Below are 14,200 nucleotides of genomic sequence, written 5' to 3'. Positions count from 1 at the left end.
GTCTGTCAGTGCTACAAAACGTCTCTTGAAATGTCAAATCTAAACTCTTTAGGTAAAGGCTTAGGAAGAAATTCAGTCTTCAAATCCAGTTTTTAAATGCCATGTGTTTGTCTCAGATAAGTGAATGAGGCCTAATGGTTCAATGCACAGCCTGGGCAATAGGTGTTAGCTGATTTTACTTTTGTATTTGTTCTGTATTTTCTCTTTGGCCTGTCCTTTGCTGTGGTGTCCATCACTGCATCAGCAGGTCTATTTAAAGTAAAATAAACAGGAGTACCTCTTACTGAATGCTGCTTTCTTGTTAAGCATTATGAACTAACCATGTTCAGATCTAGATTTAGCAAGAAGCAGTTCTGTTTTGTGGTACCAGCCTACCTGAGATGATGTAATGCACGTCTGTGTTTCACCTTGGAACTGGCTGTTAGATTTCAAGTGAGAGATGGATGTGACTGTTGAATTCCTTGCATTGCTCTGAGGCTGATAATTGAACATTTGGGGGAAGTTTCTATTCAGAAAAGGCTGTGTGCAGCTCTAATCACCATCACTCTTCAGTGCTTTCACTTCTTTTTTCCCTCTTCAGTCTAACAGTCGTGGACTCAGATGGTGCCAGCAACTCCACCACTGCCAACCTGACCGTGAAGAAGGCAGTGGATTATCCTCCAGTGGCCAATGCTGGCCCAAACCAGGTGATCACCCTGCCCCAGAACTCCATCACGCTCTACGGCAACCAGAGCACGGACGACCACAGCATCGTCAGCTACGAGTGGCTGCTCAGCCCCAACAGCAAAGGGAAAGTGATGGAGATGCAGGTCAGTGCAGGTCTCCAGATTGCTCACTAGCTGGGTTTTTATCTATAATCATACCAGTTTTAATGGAATGTTAGCAAATGTCTTTTAGAATCCTACAGAGCAAACGTGTGATGATTAGGAATGTGCTTAAAGTTAAATCTGTGTGAGGCTGGTACTGGTTTAGTGGCTGAGCTGGTGCACCAGCCTTTCCTTTCTTGAGCAATGCATTTTTAAATCCTGCTGAAGAAGGGGGATTGAGAGAGGTGGGAATTTTTAATCTGAATCTTGGAGTCTAAATTTTGCTGATACTGGCCAGACTCTCCTCAGCGCTAAACAGTAAATGTTGGAACTTGTTTCTCTGTCATCATTTTTCTTTTAAAGATTATTGCTGTTGTCAAATTCATAGAATAAGAAAGTCTATGAATCAGGTTCACAATGTGTGGGATTTGCACAGGATTCCCCAGAGATTTTACTGGAGTTGGGAACTACTGAATCCCAAAAGGTCTGCTTGTATGGCATTACTCTTTTTATGTCTCACAACAGTGTCCTTATAGTGTGCATAAATTTAGCTGCAAGAGCTTTGCATGTTGGAGTGGCACAGACTCCTGCTCCCATAGCAGGAGTTGGTAATAACCCCCTAGAATCTGCTGGGAATAGTTTCTTTAGAATCAGAGTCTTCTGCTCTATCATCATCTGTGTGAGGGTGGTTTTTAATCCATGAATATCTTTTCTCACAGGGCGTGAGGACACCAGTCTTGCAGCTCTCTGCAATGCAGGAAGGTGATTACACCTACCAGCTCATAGTGACTGATTCTGCTGGGCACCAGTCCACTGCAGAGGTCACTGTCATCGTCCAGCCAGGTAAGCTGCCTTCACCTGCTGCTGCTGCTTCCCTTCCTGGGCTTGGAGGTGAGCAGTGATCTGTCAGCAACCTCTACATCTTAAGGTGACTTTCAGAAAAGCTGCTCTGATTTAAGACTATTCTGGACTGGTATATTGCTGATAAATGAGCAAAAGAAAGCTTGTAGAATATTGCCTTTGTTGGACATTCTCTTATTTTACACCATGTAACTTAATTGATATTTTCCTCCAATAAAGGCAGGATTGTATTTCCAAACAGCTGTGTCTGCCCACGGTGCTGGGTTGTGGGATGGGGACAGGAAAAGTGGAGCAGTACTTAGAGAGTGAGAGCAAAAATCAGAACTCCTAGTTTTCAGTCTCATTTTATTGCAGATGTGTGAATGAAATGCTAATTGGAATTCTTAACTGCTTTGAACCTCACTTTATCTGAGTACAAGGTAGTGGGCAATGGGGTGGGTAGTGGAGAAAATCTTAGTGGTGGTGTTTTAAGCTTCAGCTTTGTGGTGTGTGTATGAGAAATCCTGCATTCTTTTCCAGAGAACAACAAGCCCCCAAAGGCAGATGCTGGTCCAGATAAAGAATTGACTCTTCCTGTGGACAGCACCACTCTAGATGGCAGCAAGAGCTCAGATGACCAGAAGATAGTCTCCTTTCTTTGGGAAAAAACACGGTGTGAATCACCTTCCATGTTCTTGTATATCCAAACCCTTCATTTAAAACAAGTCACTCCCCCCACACCTCCCTTGTGTTCGATATGATCACATTGAGCCTGACAAGCTTTACCAGTGACCTGAATAAGGCAAGGATTTCTGTTTGATGGGAAAGAAGTGGAGTTTTCTTTGAGCATGAGAAATAGCTTTGCCTTCATCTCTTTGACTCCCACTCTGAGCGTGGTGTGACTCAGCTGTGTTTCCATTCACAGCAGTGGAGCTTGGTCTTGGTCTCATGGAAAGACTGACCCTTGTGATAAAACAACAGCAGGGCCTCCTAACTCGATGCTTTTGCAGTTTGTTTAAATGAGGCAGAGTTCTCTTCCAACTCTAAATTCCCTGAAATGCTTTAAGGAATTCAGGAAAAAGCCCGTGAGCAACTTGCAGTCGCTTTTTCTGTTTGCTAATGCAAAGTCTGTGCAAAGCCCTAGAAATGAAGGGCTGTTTTTGCTTTGCACCTCTTTTTTTACAAAATTGGCTCATTGTGCAGTTCTCAAGCTAATTTGCTGAAAGTACCACTATTTGTAAACACCACCTAAATGCTGATATCAGTGTTCCTCTGGTTTAAAATTAACCAAAGCATTTAACTGCCAGAAATTCAGCTTTTTGTTCTTGATCCTGCACTTACTCTTTAGATTATCTTGCTGTAACTGGAGAACATAATTTTGCTCTTTATCATGGACTTCTGTTCCCAGGCTCCTGTTTGAAGCAAGGCTGCCTCCAGTGCTCTGTGCAAAGTTTAAACTGATCAAAACCCCTGAAAAAGGGTCAAAAACTAACCAAAATCCTTGTGCTTTGGTTAGGGGTCCAGATGGTGTGAAGCTGGAGAATGCCAACAGCAGCATTGCCACTGTCACAGGCCTCCAGGTTGGGACATACGAGTTCACCCTGACAGTGAAAGATGAGAGGAACCTGCAGAGCCAAAGCTCCGTCAACGTCATCGTCAAAGAAGGTACATCCAGGCACGAGCAGATCTCCTCAGTCACAGCTTATTTCTGAGCAAAACCTGTGTTCAGAGAAACTATAAAAGTAAGGAATGGAAGGAGACAATGTGGAGAGCACTGGAGTGGCCTTGAGGTTTGCCCTTTTCTGGAAGAACGGTATCTTCAGCTTAATCCTGCAGTATTTCTCTTCTCCTCCCTAGGCTTAGACAGGGATTTCTGGAGTACACTGGAGATCTAATGCAGTAATTTTGGATTGGGCATGACAAGATCTTTCTCCAAGTGCTTTCTCTCTGTTTATTTAGAGATAAACAAGCCGCCCATTGCAAAGATTGCTGGTAATGTTGTCATCACCTTGCCCACAAACACAGCGGAGTTGGATGGATCAAAGTCCTCTGATGATAAGGGGATTGTCAGCTACTTGTGGACCCGGGATGAGGGGAGCCCTGCAGCTGGGGTGAGCTTTCTTTTGTAAAGGATCACAAAAATCAGTGTAAGATAGTGCTGACAGCTTCTGAAGAAATACAAAGCTCAGCATTGGGCTGTTACGCTGTCGTATCCTGAAATATGATGACACATGGTGCTACTTTGATCCTTTTTTTTCATCGTATTTACTTTGTTCTGCCTTCCAGGAAGTCTTAAATAATTCAGACCATCATCCTGTCCTTCTCCTGTCCAATTTGGTGGAAGGGACCTACACATTTCATCTCAGAGTAACAGATGCCAAAGGAGAGAGTGATGTGGAAAGGACCACGGTGGAGGTCAAGCCTGGTGAGTCTGGGTTTTGTGCTGTATTTCTCTGCAACCCTCTGGATACAGTATACTGCGATTAAAATGTGTCATCTAGTCCAGTTTAGAACTGTAAACATCAGAAATGTTGGGGGATGTGGTTGTGTTTTCCTGTGGTTTTTGAGGGCTCACTCTCACTGCTTCTGTTACCTGTGAAAGTCATACTTGTGTCCCTTCCCACAGTGCCACTCTGTCATTCTGAGTTCAAATCTGAAACCTCCTGGAAAGAGAGCTAAAATAGAAACTCTAAATATCTGTACTATCTACATTCTTTCTAGATCCTAGGAAAAATAACCTGGTGGAGATAATTCTGGATGTGAACGTGAGCCAGCTGACGGAGCGGCAGAAGGGGATGTTCATCCGGCAGATAGGGGTGCTGCTGGGGGTCCTCGACTCAGACATCACCGTGCAAAAGATCCAGCCATACACTGAACAAAGGTGGGATTCATCTGGGAGGGTACACAGGGAGGAATTGCTGGAGGGTTTGGGAAATCCAGGTCTCTTGGGAAGCAGATTGGATCATCAGAACATGTGGAGTTGTTGCCTAATGTTGATATTCCTGTGCAGATCAGAGTTGCCTAGCAGGTCTTGAGTACCTTTCCCCTCTGGAGATGGTGCATTGCCCTTGAAAACTGCTGCTGCTAATGTCTTGTCACCTCAAACCTGTAAAATAAGAACAAATCTGATTTGTTTTTTGAAAATTGTGGAGACTGTGTGAAGGGATGTTCTGCAGCTGTGATTTGTAACTGGAGAAGTAACGGGGCTTGGTGCAGGAGTTTGCTGAAATACAACACACCAGAGTGTGCAACAATCCTCCTCACCTTCATGCCAAATTGATAGTTCGTACAATCACAAACTGGTTTGGGTAGGAAGGGACCTTAAAAGGATCATCCTGTCCAACCACACAGCCACAGGCAGGGACACCTTCCACTAATTCTGCAGTACTTTTATTGCCTACACAACTACTTCAACTTAGTGTATGAAAAAATGTTGAAAGCCAATGTAAATTCTGTTTGAAGAGATAGAAAAGCCTTATTTTGATTTCTAGTTGGCTTACAGAGAACTGTATTTCTCCTAAAAATGTGGAAGTTGGCTACTGAGCAGGGCTGTAGGTCAGGGTGATGTTGCCTGCCTGGAGAGTGGCAACAAGCCATGAGTGGCGGTCTATTGAAATAAGTGCAATACAGCACTTAATTTTAATTAAAAGGGGAGCAGTTTTAAAGTACCTAAAGCACTGAAGAAGATTTAAGCGATATGCCTAAAGTCCTGCAGCAAGTCAGCAATAAATCTGCTGTTACTTTACACTTCCCTGAGTGCTGTATCAATTCTTTCATGTCATCGTGGCCTGCTGTAGCAGGAAAATCAGAATTCATTGTCCATGCAAACCTAGAGAGCTGAGAACAGAGGAGCCAGCACTTTGTGTTGTAACATTAGCTCTCTGTCTCTGCCATGAGCAAGCCAGTCGCCCCTGAGTAAGGCAAGTAAGAGATTCTTGTCATTAATGCTTCATTTGTTTATGTATTCAAGCAGACAAAAGAGTGGGAAGTGTTATAAAGGAGCAGAGATTGTTTCCTGACAGATGGCTTTAAGATCCCATTTTTGCTTCCACTATCAAAGTAACTTGTGCTGTTTAAAAAAGAGCTTTTTCCTCTAACTGCTGGTTTGTTCTTTTTCACGTACTCTGAGGGATTCACTGATATCCCATTGACTCATAAGCTCACTAGTGATAATAAATCTCAAACATTCATGCATCCTTTTGTGAGTCTAAAGGATCCACAGGGTTCTGCAAGGTGAGCAAGCCATGAGGAACAAGTTCTATCATAAAGTTAATGCAGTAAAAGCTGCAGAATACAGAATCTTTCACACCTGGGTTGGTTTTGGGCTATAGCACTCGGTGTATTCAAACTCAGCTCTGCAAAAGACTCTAAGCTTCCATTGTCTGGTGCTGGAGCTCTTTGCTGAGCAGGTAAATGGACCCTCAAGTTCCAGGTGTAGTAAAGTCTAAGGATCCCACAGGGAGGAGAATATGAATACAGCAGAACCCTAAATTTTGGGAATTTGCTGCCTAGCATGAACATGTAAAGATCTGCTTGATGTGCAAAGAACAGTGCAGCCCTAGCTTGGAAAACATGAATGGATCAGATACCCTGAAGGGTTTTCTACTGTAGGACCAGGTCTGCCATTTCTGCTTTCAAACAGAGCCAGAAGTCTGATCTTCAAAAAAATGTGGGATTCTGTATAAATCCCTCCTCTAATGACAGAATGGAGAGTGTGGCTCTCTACCTGATGTTTAAAAAAGCAGCAGATAATAATTCTTGCCTCTCTTCCAGCACCAAGATGGTGTTCTTTGTGCAGAACCAGCCTCCCCATCAGATATTCAAAGGACGAGAGGTGGCCTGGACGCTGAAGAACGAGCTGAGGAAGCAACAGTCAGACTTCCTCATCTTCCGGGCTCTGGAGATTAACACAGTCAGTAAGTGAGAGTCTCTTGGGACAGACTGAACATCTTTTACCTTCTTTGCAGCTGCCTGCCAGAATAAGGGTGCTAAAAACACCCACACACTTACCCTCACTGCAGGAGCTTCCTTGTTAATAAATGGGAAGCAGAAAATTAAGTCTATTAGACTGTTCACTAAGCACTTATTTACCAATTAATTCTGTCTATTCACTATTTCACTTCTTATAAATAATTACTTGCAGTGTTGCTGTAAAGATAAGAGTTCACAAAACCAAAAGCAGATTGATACTTAAGAAACTAAAATACAGTGTTAATGGACTACAGCCACTGAAATGAGTGTCATCCTGAAAACTGCAATAAAATAAAATAAAAATAAAGTAAGCTGCACATCTTGGTCGCTGTGAACCCACTCGTTTCCTGTGCAGCACAAACATCAGTCTGCAGGAAATGTTCCATTTCTATCATTATTTTACATCTTTACAACATTGGCACTGTTTTTCTTTTATGAGAACCATCCTGTGAGCAAAATTTGCTGATCAGTCAGAGGTTTGAAACTAGAACTGTGTAATTATTTTCATTACTTCCTGATCTTACCATTTTGTGGCCTTCAGAAGCCATTTTTCAGTTCTATTTGGCCCCTCCAAAGGCTCTGTTTGTTTCTTGTCTGTCTCACAGGTGGGGTTTGAATCGGAAAATCAAAACTTTGTTTAAAAACATTTACTTGACAAATATACAACTTGTATATCAAAACGAGGATTTATTAGGCAAAATGCATGTTGCTGGTGAAGTGGGATGTTTCAGTTTGGCAGGAGGCCCAGGTGCTTACGTTTGCACTTCTCACCTCTGGTGAGTACAGCTGAGCTACGAATGAGCTACAGAGGGGCCACATTCAGGTCAGAGCCTGCAGGAGGGGTTGGCTGTGTTGTGTTGAGCTATTTTGTCCCATTTTTGCCTCACCCGTGAGTCATTTAGTTCACCTTGCTGGTTTTGGCCCCCAGCCTGTCAGCTGAACTGCTCCGAGCACGGGCGCTGCGACTCCTTCACCAAGCGCTGCGTGTGCGACCCGTTCTGGATGGAGAATTTGCTGCGGGTGCAGATGGGGGACGGCGAGAGCAACTGCGGTACGTGAACCCCCCTGGGGTGGGCACCTCCAGAGAAACCCGTGTTTGAAAGCCAGGGTGGGCACAGTGCCAGGCACCTGCAGCCTCCCGGTTCCTCTGATGAGATGCTGATGCCAGGACACAGTCGCTTGTCTCACCTTCTGTGCAGATGATGTTTGATAGGGGAGTGAGTCTCCTTCAGACCCCCCAGTGAACACTCACCAAGAGTTGAGTCAATTCTGGGTGTTTAAATCACAGCTCTCTTCTGTCATGTCTGTACAGAGGCTTTCCTGCCACAGGAAAGCAAATTTTATAAACCAACACACGGTAGAAACTACCCAGTGAGTCACACACAGGGTCTCGAACTTCCCAAGGGGATCTGGTGATGCTGCCAGTGGGGAATGCCGGCCTCTGATTCTGCAAAGGGACAGGCTTTGCCTTTTCTTTCCTAACAATATTCCCCTAAAACGTGCACTGTCAATTGTATGAGGTGCCAAAACGTGTTTACCTCTGTTTTGCTTGCAGAGTGGAGTGTGCTGTATGTGATCATTGCATCTTTTGTCATCGTGGTTGCCTTTGGAATCTTGTCATGGATGGTGATCTGCTGCTGCAAGAGGTGGGACTGAGACCAAACCTCTGCTGTATCCAGGTTTCACAGCCAAATGTCTGCAGTAGGAGGTTAAAATTCAAACCCATTGTCCCAGCAGGTCATCTGCTGAGCCTTGGGATGTTGGCTTTTCTCACTTAAATGTTTCAAGTTAAACGTTGAAGTCCCAGAACTCTGGGTTATGTTAAGAAGCAAAATTTGGATTAACTTATAAATGTGCAACTTAGCAACATTTTAATGTTTCACTTTGTAATATGAACATAATCCTAAATAGCAAGTGCTTTAGCTTTGAGGATCAGAGTTGTTTTTCTGTGGCTTTTTTGGAAATGGACTGTCTCTTAATTCCTTTTCCTCCCCTTTAGACGGAAAGGAAAATCCAAAAGAAAAAGCAAATACAAGATTTTGGATGCAACGGATCAAGAAAGCCTGGAGTTAAAACCAAATCCCAAAGCAGGTAAAACATGAGAGGGAAGAGCTCAGCACTTCCAGACTGCTGACTGAGAGCCCTTTCTCAGTGGACTTAAAATCACAGTGAAACAAATGTGATGTAGGGACTGACAGAGGGGTCTCAGGAGAGCTTGTCTCAGATCTCTATATGGGGTATTTAGCAAAGTCATCCAACTCTTAAGTTTGGGGCTGAAACTGGCCTGGTCCTGCTGTCTCCACTTGGTCCCTCAGAAGTAGGAAGTGGATGCATTAATCTGTACAGAACAGGCTGACTCAGGAAGCCCAAAATTGGGTTTTGACTGTAACTTCTTCTTCTCTAAAGTTTCCCACTGGGTTCTGGTGGTTCCCTTCTTGCTAATGTGCAATTCTTTGGTCATTCTCTACAGCAAAGCAGGAATTCAGTGACACTAAACTGATCAACACCTGAAAACAACCTGAAAATACTTGTGTACTGGAGAGATTGAGGTTTATTTGTGCTCTGCTGCTTGCCCACCACAAAGAACTAGTTCATCGACTTACTTATGCAACTCCTATGCACATCAGGCTGTGAAAATTTCACATTTTAGGTTATCCTGTAGTTTTTCAGTAAGCAGGTGCATTTCAGAGGGAGATCCATGAATTCCTCAGTGCTCCACATGGCAACAGGTCCATTGGCTCATTCCAGAAAGGCAGGATTTGCCTTCAGTGTTCTTAGCCAGCATTTTCCTGCCCACATTGCTGTCCTGAGAGTGCTTGTCGGGTGCTTTGCAAAGATCAGGGAGTTATTTCGGGCTGGGGTGTTTTTATCTGATACATGATCCAAGCCGTGGTCACCTGCTGACTGACCAGGAAAAGAAAGAAGTGTTGGAAAGGATGTGCCAAGTGCAACCCTGCTGAATGTCAGGGAGCTCTGCAGCTGCTGAGTGTGTGTTTCACAGAGTGTTTCCTGGTTTTGTCTAGAGAAGGGGATGTGTTAACTGTGCATGGAAAAGACTCCCTGATCCTTGTTTGCTAGGGGAGAATAACCACTCCTCCCAGTGCTATCCCATTTAATGGTTCCAGCAAAGTGAGCAGTGCCCAAGAGCAGCATGGAGGGCATTGCAGTGACAGACTGATCAGCTGCTCCTCCGAGGACCAGGCTGTCCCAACTGCTCAAACACGGATACCCTTGCAGGAAACCCGGCTGTGTTTCCCTCCCTCAGCACCCAACTCTGCTTTATTCTGACCATCTGTCACCTCAGAGCCCACTGTGCAATAAATGTACTAAATGTGCCTCACCATTTGCTCTCTGGTAACTAAACTCATCCTGCTGCTTCTCAGGCTGGCTGCTGACTAAAGTCTTTTTCCCTGCTAGATATGTCCAGGGAGCTGTCTGCTAAACAGAGGAAATGTTGTATTTCTCCATTAAGGAAAAGCTAAATTTAAATATTTCCTCTGCTGACAATATCAGTAAATGTCTCTCTCTCGTCCTTGTGCATTAATCTAAATTCATCCTGTTAATTTATCTCTCTTCCCTTGCAGGCAGGAGTAGCAGAGAGGAGAGTAGGGAGAGGGTAGTGAGATGGCAGAGATCTTCCCTCACACACCTGCATTTTCTCTTACTCCAGCCAGGAACCCTCCAAGCGTTTTCTAGGCAATGCCCCGAGCAAGGTCAGGGAGACAGAGCTCCCACATGTACTCACAGCCCCTTCTGGTCACATCACTGCCTTCCTGTCTGCTTGTTGTGCTTTGTGCTGTCTTGGAGTGTTGTTGTGACCTCTGACATGCCTGAGTGTCTGAGACAGGATCGCTTTGGCTTCAGCATCAGAGGGAATAAGAGACACACAGAGGAAAGTCAGATTCTGCTGCCTCTCAGACGTGATTGGAAAAGGAGACTTAGAGGGGATGGAGCAAGGTGAGGTGGTTCACTGGTGTTAAAAGCATTTCTAACCTGGGAATATTTCTCCTTCAAGGTGGCAGACAGAAAACCCAGGTCCTCAACACGAGCCTGATGCACTCAGAGTCCGAGCTGGACAGTGATGAAGCCATCTTCACATGGCCTGACCGGGAAAAAGGGAAACTGCTCCGCAGCCAGAACGGCTCCCTGCGCAACGGACAGCTGACACTCAAAGCCAAGAACCAGAGGGAGGAAATCCTATAGCTCCCCTTGGGCAGCCTTGGCTGGAGCTCAGCAGGGAAGGCCAATCCCGTCCCTGTCCTGCCAGGGCCTTTGGAGGCCACTTGGGCTAGGACGACGCTGCTAACTCATTTCACAGAAAATAACTTCGGTTTTGTGGGTTTCTTTTCATTCGGTTAAAACTGGTTGTACTTGAATTTGAACTTCAAGGGAAATCAAAGGGAGGAGAAGGCAACTGTGAACCCCAGGAGAAGAGTCAGAAAAGGACAGAGCTGGCATCTGGAGAGGGCAGGACAGAACCACTTGGAGCAACTGTGAATGTGCAGGACCCTCCTAAGCCACCTCAGACTGCAGTGGAGGGAGCACCTGTGGACTTCCAGCTCACTTGCCTTGGATCTTCTTGGAGAAGGAAGGTCCAGTCCTTGAGCTGTGCTCTGAGTTCCCTTCAGGCTCCCATAGCCTACCACAAGTTATTTGTGCTATCCAACAACTTTCTTCTCCTTTGCTCCCACCTTCCCTAATGGTTTAAGCACTAATTTAATGTAGACTTGTCCTTTCACATGCACTTGGCTGCTGTTGGAGTGTAGAGGAAGGGGAATGTAAACACACTGGTCACACTCTGGCAGTTTGCAGGTAGGAGAGGGGTCTGTGGCTGCTCTGAATCGCTGTCAGGCCGCTCTCATGGGGAATGCTGGGGACTTGGTGCCTGTTCACGTGTGAAAAGCTGACCTGTGGTTACTGCCCAGACTGGCAGAGCCCCTCCTGCAGCAAAGTCCTGCTGGGTACCAGAGCTGGGGGGCACACACACCCACCTTTGGTACCTGTGTCCAACGTCTGGCTTCATTCCAAAGCTGTGACATGTTCCGTGGCCCCAGCACCTTCTGTTGGTCACCAGGCCGTCCATGAGGCAGGACATTAACCATATCTCAGATAAGGAACACTGTGTACTGTGGTTTTTTGGTTTGTTTTTTTTTCCCTTAAAATTTGCACATCCCAGGTGACGGGGATTGGTCTCTGCAGTCCCCAGCTGGCTGCTCCCTGAGCTGGCAGCTCACTGGCCGTGTGCTGTTGTGGCTGCAGAGCCCTGAAGATCACACCTGGCATCCTTTGGTGGTGGAAAAGGGAGCTCTGAGGGCAGTGGGCAGTGCCAGCAGCACGTGGCACAGCGTGTCACTGTGTCCCTGCTGCCCAAGGACAGGCACAGGGGTCCTTTCCCATTCCCACTCCCTTATCTCACTGTGCTGCTGTCATGAGTTGCACCCTGTCCTCGGGCAGGACTCAGCCTCGTGCTGGCATGAAGGATGCCACTGCTTCTCTGGGGATGGGTGGGCAGTTCATTGCCTTTCTTTGTGTTTAATTTAAAAACTGGAAACTGGTTTCATTGGCTTTTTTTTTTTTTCTTCTTAATGAGCTATGAAAGCCAAAAGGCTTTAAGTTCCTCAGTTGTATTTATATTGCTGCACTACTGATTTGTGTCGAGCTAGATGAAGATTAAACACTATTGAACGTGAGGGGATGATCCCTCACTGAATGTAGTCGTGGCTGCTGCTGAGTTTATTTTTTGGGCAATCAGCTGTTCCTCAGGCCCAGCTCTGGAGCCTGCAGCTCTCCCAGTGCTGATGCTGTGGCATTTGCTGGTGTCACAGCACGGGCCACCTCTGCCTGGGCTGTCTGGCACACAGCTGGGGCTTGGCTCAGGCTTCCCCTTCCTGGAGGCTCCCCCAGGGCTCCTTCCCTCCAAACCCTCCCAGGACCACACACAGGGAGGGCTGACCCCGGGGTGCCCCTCAGAGGGCACAGCCCAGCTCTGCTGTCCCATGGCCACACTGAACTCTTGGGTGACACCACTCTCTGCGTGTCCCTTCATTTGGATGTGAGTGAACAAACTCTGGAAACGGGAGGGTTTGGAGCTGCTGGGATTGACCAGGTGTGGTCCTGAGGCTGCACCTGGGAGCACTCTGTGTGGGAGAGAGGAGCTGTGGGCTCTGCATGGTTCTGGTCCTTGGGGCTTGTTGCTTTTTGAGCCCCTTTGCTCCTGCCCATCCCAGGGAGGGCCGCCAGCAGCCCCCAGGGGGGCTCAGCCATTGGGCCTTGGTTGCTGCAGGGGTCAGTGCCCTTCTCAGCATACAGAATGTGCTTTCCTGTGAGCCTGGCTGCTCGTTACGGGAGAGGGAATTACAGTCCGTGCAGCTCCAACACCTCTGTTCAGCTGTGGTTGTTTCCTTCACCCCTGTGTTTCACTGTGGGGTCGCAGCCCTTCAGCTGGGGGTGCTGTTCTGAGGGCCTGCACCCCAACCCAAGGTGGGCTTTGGGGAGGACTTCGGCCTTCCCTCCGTGCCCAGCAGCTCATAGTCCCTTGCCATGTCCGAGGGCAGGTTTGTGACAGCACAGCACAAGCTCACATTAGATTCCTAGCTCCCATTAGTATTCCCTGGCTGTGCAGCCTCTTCCCCCTCCACATTTTAAGCCACCAAGCTTTCAGGAGTGGGGACAGGCAGTTCTGCACCTCCACTTTGTGGGGCACAAGGATGTGTAGGGCTGACAGAGGGAAGGCTAAAGGTGGAAACTTCTGGCCCAAGGTGGGAGCAGGGTGGGTTGTCTTCTATAGCGCCCCAGGAGCACAGCCCTCCCCAGGTGTGTGCACAGAGCCTCCCTGGCCTTTTGGAATCCCTTTCCCTGCTCTCCTCCTCCCCCAGTGTCACTAATTTTGCTGCTGGTTTGTTACCCGAGCGCCGTGAGCGTGACCTTGCTCAGGAAGGTTTCTGCATTGCTATGCTTTATGATTTCACAATTAGACACTGGCTACAAGTTGCCCACGTGTAGAAGTTAAAGGCTCAGACATCTGTCAGATGAACCAGCACTTTCAGTCTGTTTTGTTTCCTTAAACATCTTCACCAGCACTTGAATATGTTAGAGGCAAAATCTAGTTTTATAAAAGTTTGCTCTTAAATCTTTTCCTCATCCTGCTGCATAGCTGGGGGTGCCCAACCTGTCTGCACTTTGGCTAATGATATTTGGTGATTCCAGCGTTATTTGGGTCAAGACTAAAAGTCTTTTTTTTTTTTTTTTTTTTTTTTTTTTAAACAAAATGTTTCTTGCAAATGGAAAGATGTTTTGCTTCTTTCTCCACTTTTAGCTGTGGGACAGTTCTCACCAAACACATGATTTCACAGAAACAGAAGATAGCAGCTGCCCCACACCTCATAGCAGCACCTCCTCATGCAGCAGAGGTACCTTTATTAATTAGTGGAGTCCTTGATGGAGCTGACTGTGGCCACCCAGCTCTCACTGGGGCTGGCTGTGTAGGGAACACACCTTAGCACCATGGCAGCCAGGAGGGACCCGATGGCACTTTGGGACACGGATTTTTCAGAGAGAGGGGGAAAAGATTCACCCTCAGAGTT

General features: G+C 46.5%; 1 protein-coding gene across 1 annotated transcript in view; it reads left to right on the top strand.

Moving 5' to 3' along the window:
• Positions 1-12,331, top strand: part of KIAA0319L (KIAA0319 like) — a 29,701-nt gene extending 17,370 nt beyond the window's left edge. The window contains exons 10-21 of the mRNA XM_063419170.1: positions 581-809; positions 1,526-1,649; positions 2,187-2,319; positions 3,163-3,311; positions 3,606-3,757; positions 3,933-4,071; positions 4,368-4,527; positions 6,420-6,562; positions 7,546-7,668; positions 8,173-8,263; positions 8,617-8,708; positions 10,633-12,331. Coding sequence (XP_063275240.1) covers positions 581-809; positions 1,526-1,649; positions 2,187-2,319; positions 3,163-3,311; positions 3,606-3,757; positions 3,933-4,071; positions 4,368-4,527; positions 6,420-6,562; positions 7,546-7,668; positions 8,173-8,263; positions 8,617-8,708; positions 10,633-10,820 — 1,723 coding nt within the window. The 3' untranslated portion in view covers positions 10,821-12,331. The remainder of the gene's footprint in view (positions 1-580; positions 810-1,525; positions 1,650-2,186; positions 2,320-3,162; positions 3,312-3,605; positions 3,758-3,932; positions 4,072-4,367; positions 4,528-6,419; positions 6,563-7,545; positions 7,669-8,172; positions 8,264-8,616; positions 8,709-10,632) is intronic.
• The last annotated feature ends 1,869 nt before the right edge of the window (positions 12,332-14,200 follow it).

This window comes from Prinia subflava, chromosome 24, assembly GCF_021018805.1.
Source record: "Prinia subflava isolate CZ2003 ecotype Zambia chromosome 24, Cam_Psub_1.2, whole genome shotgun sequence".
NCBI lineage: Eukaryota > Metazoa > Chordata > Aves > Passeriformes > Cisticolidae > Prinia > Prinia subflava.
Note: the sequence above shows the minus strand (reverse complement) of the source record. Positions and strands in the feature narration are given on the sequence as shown.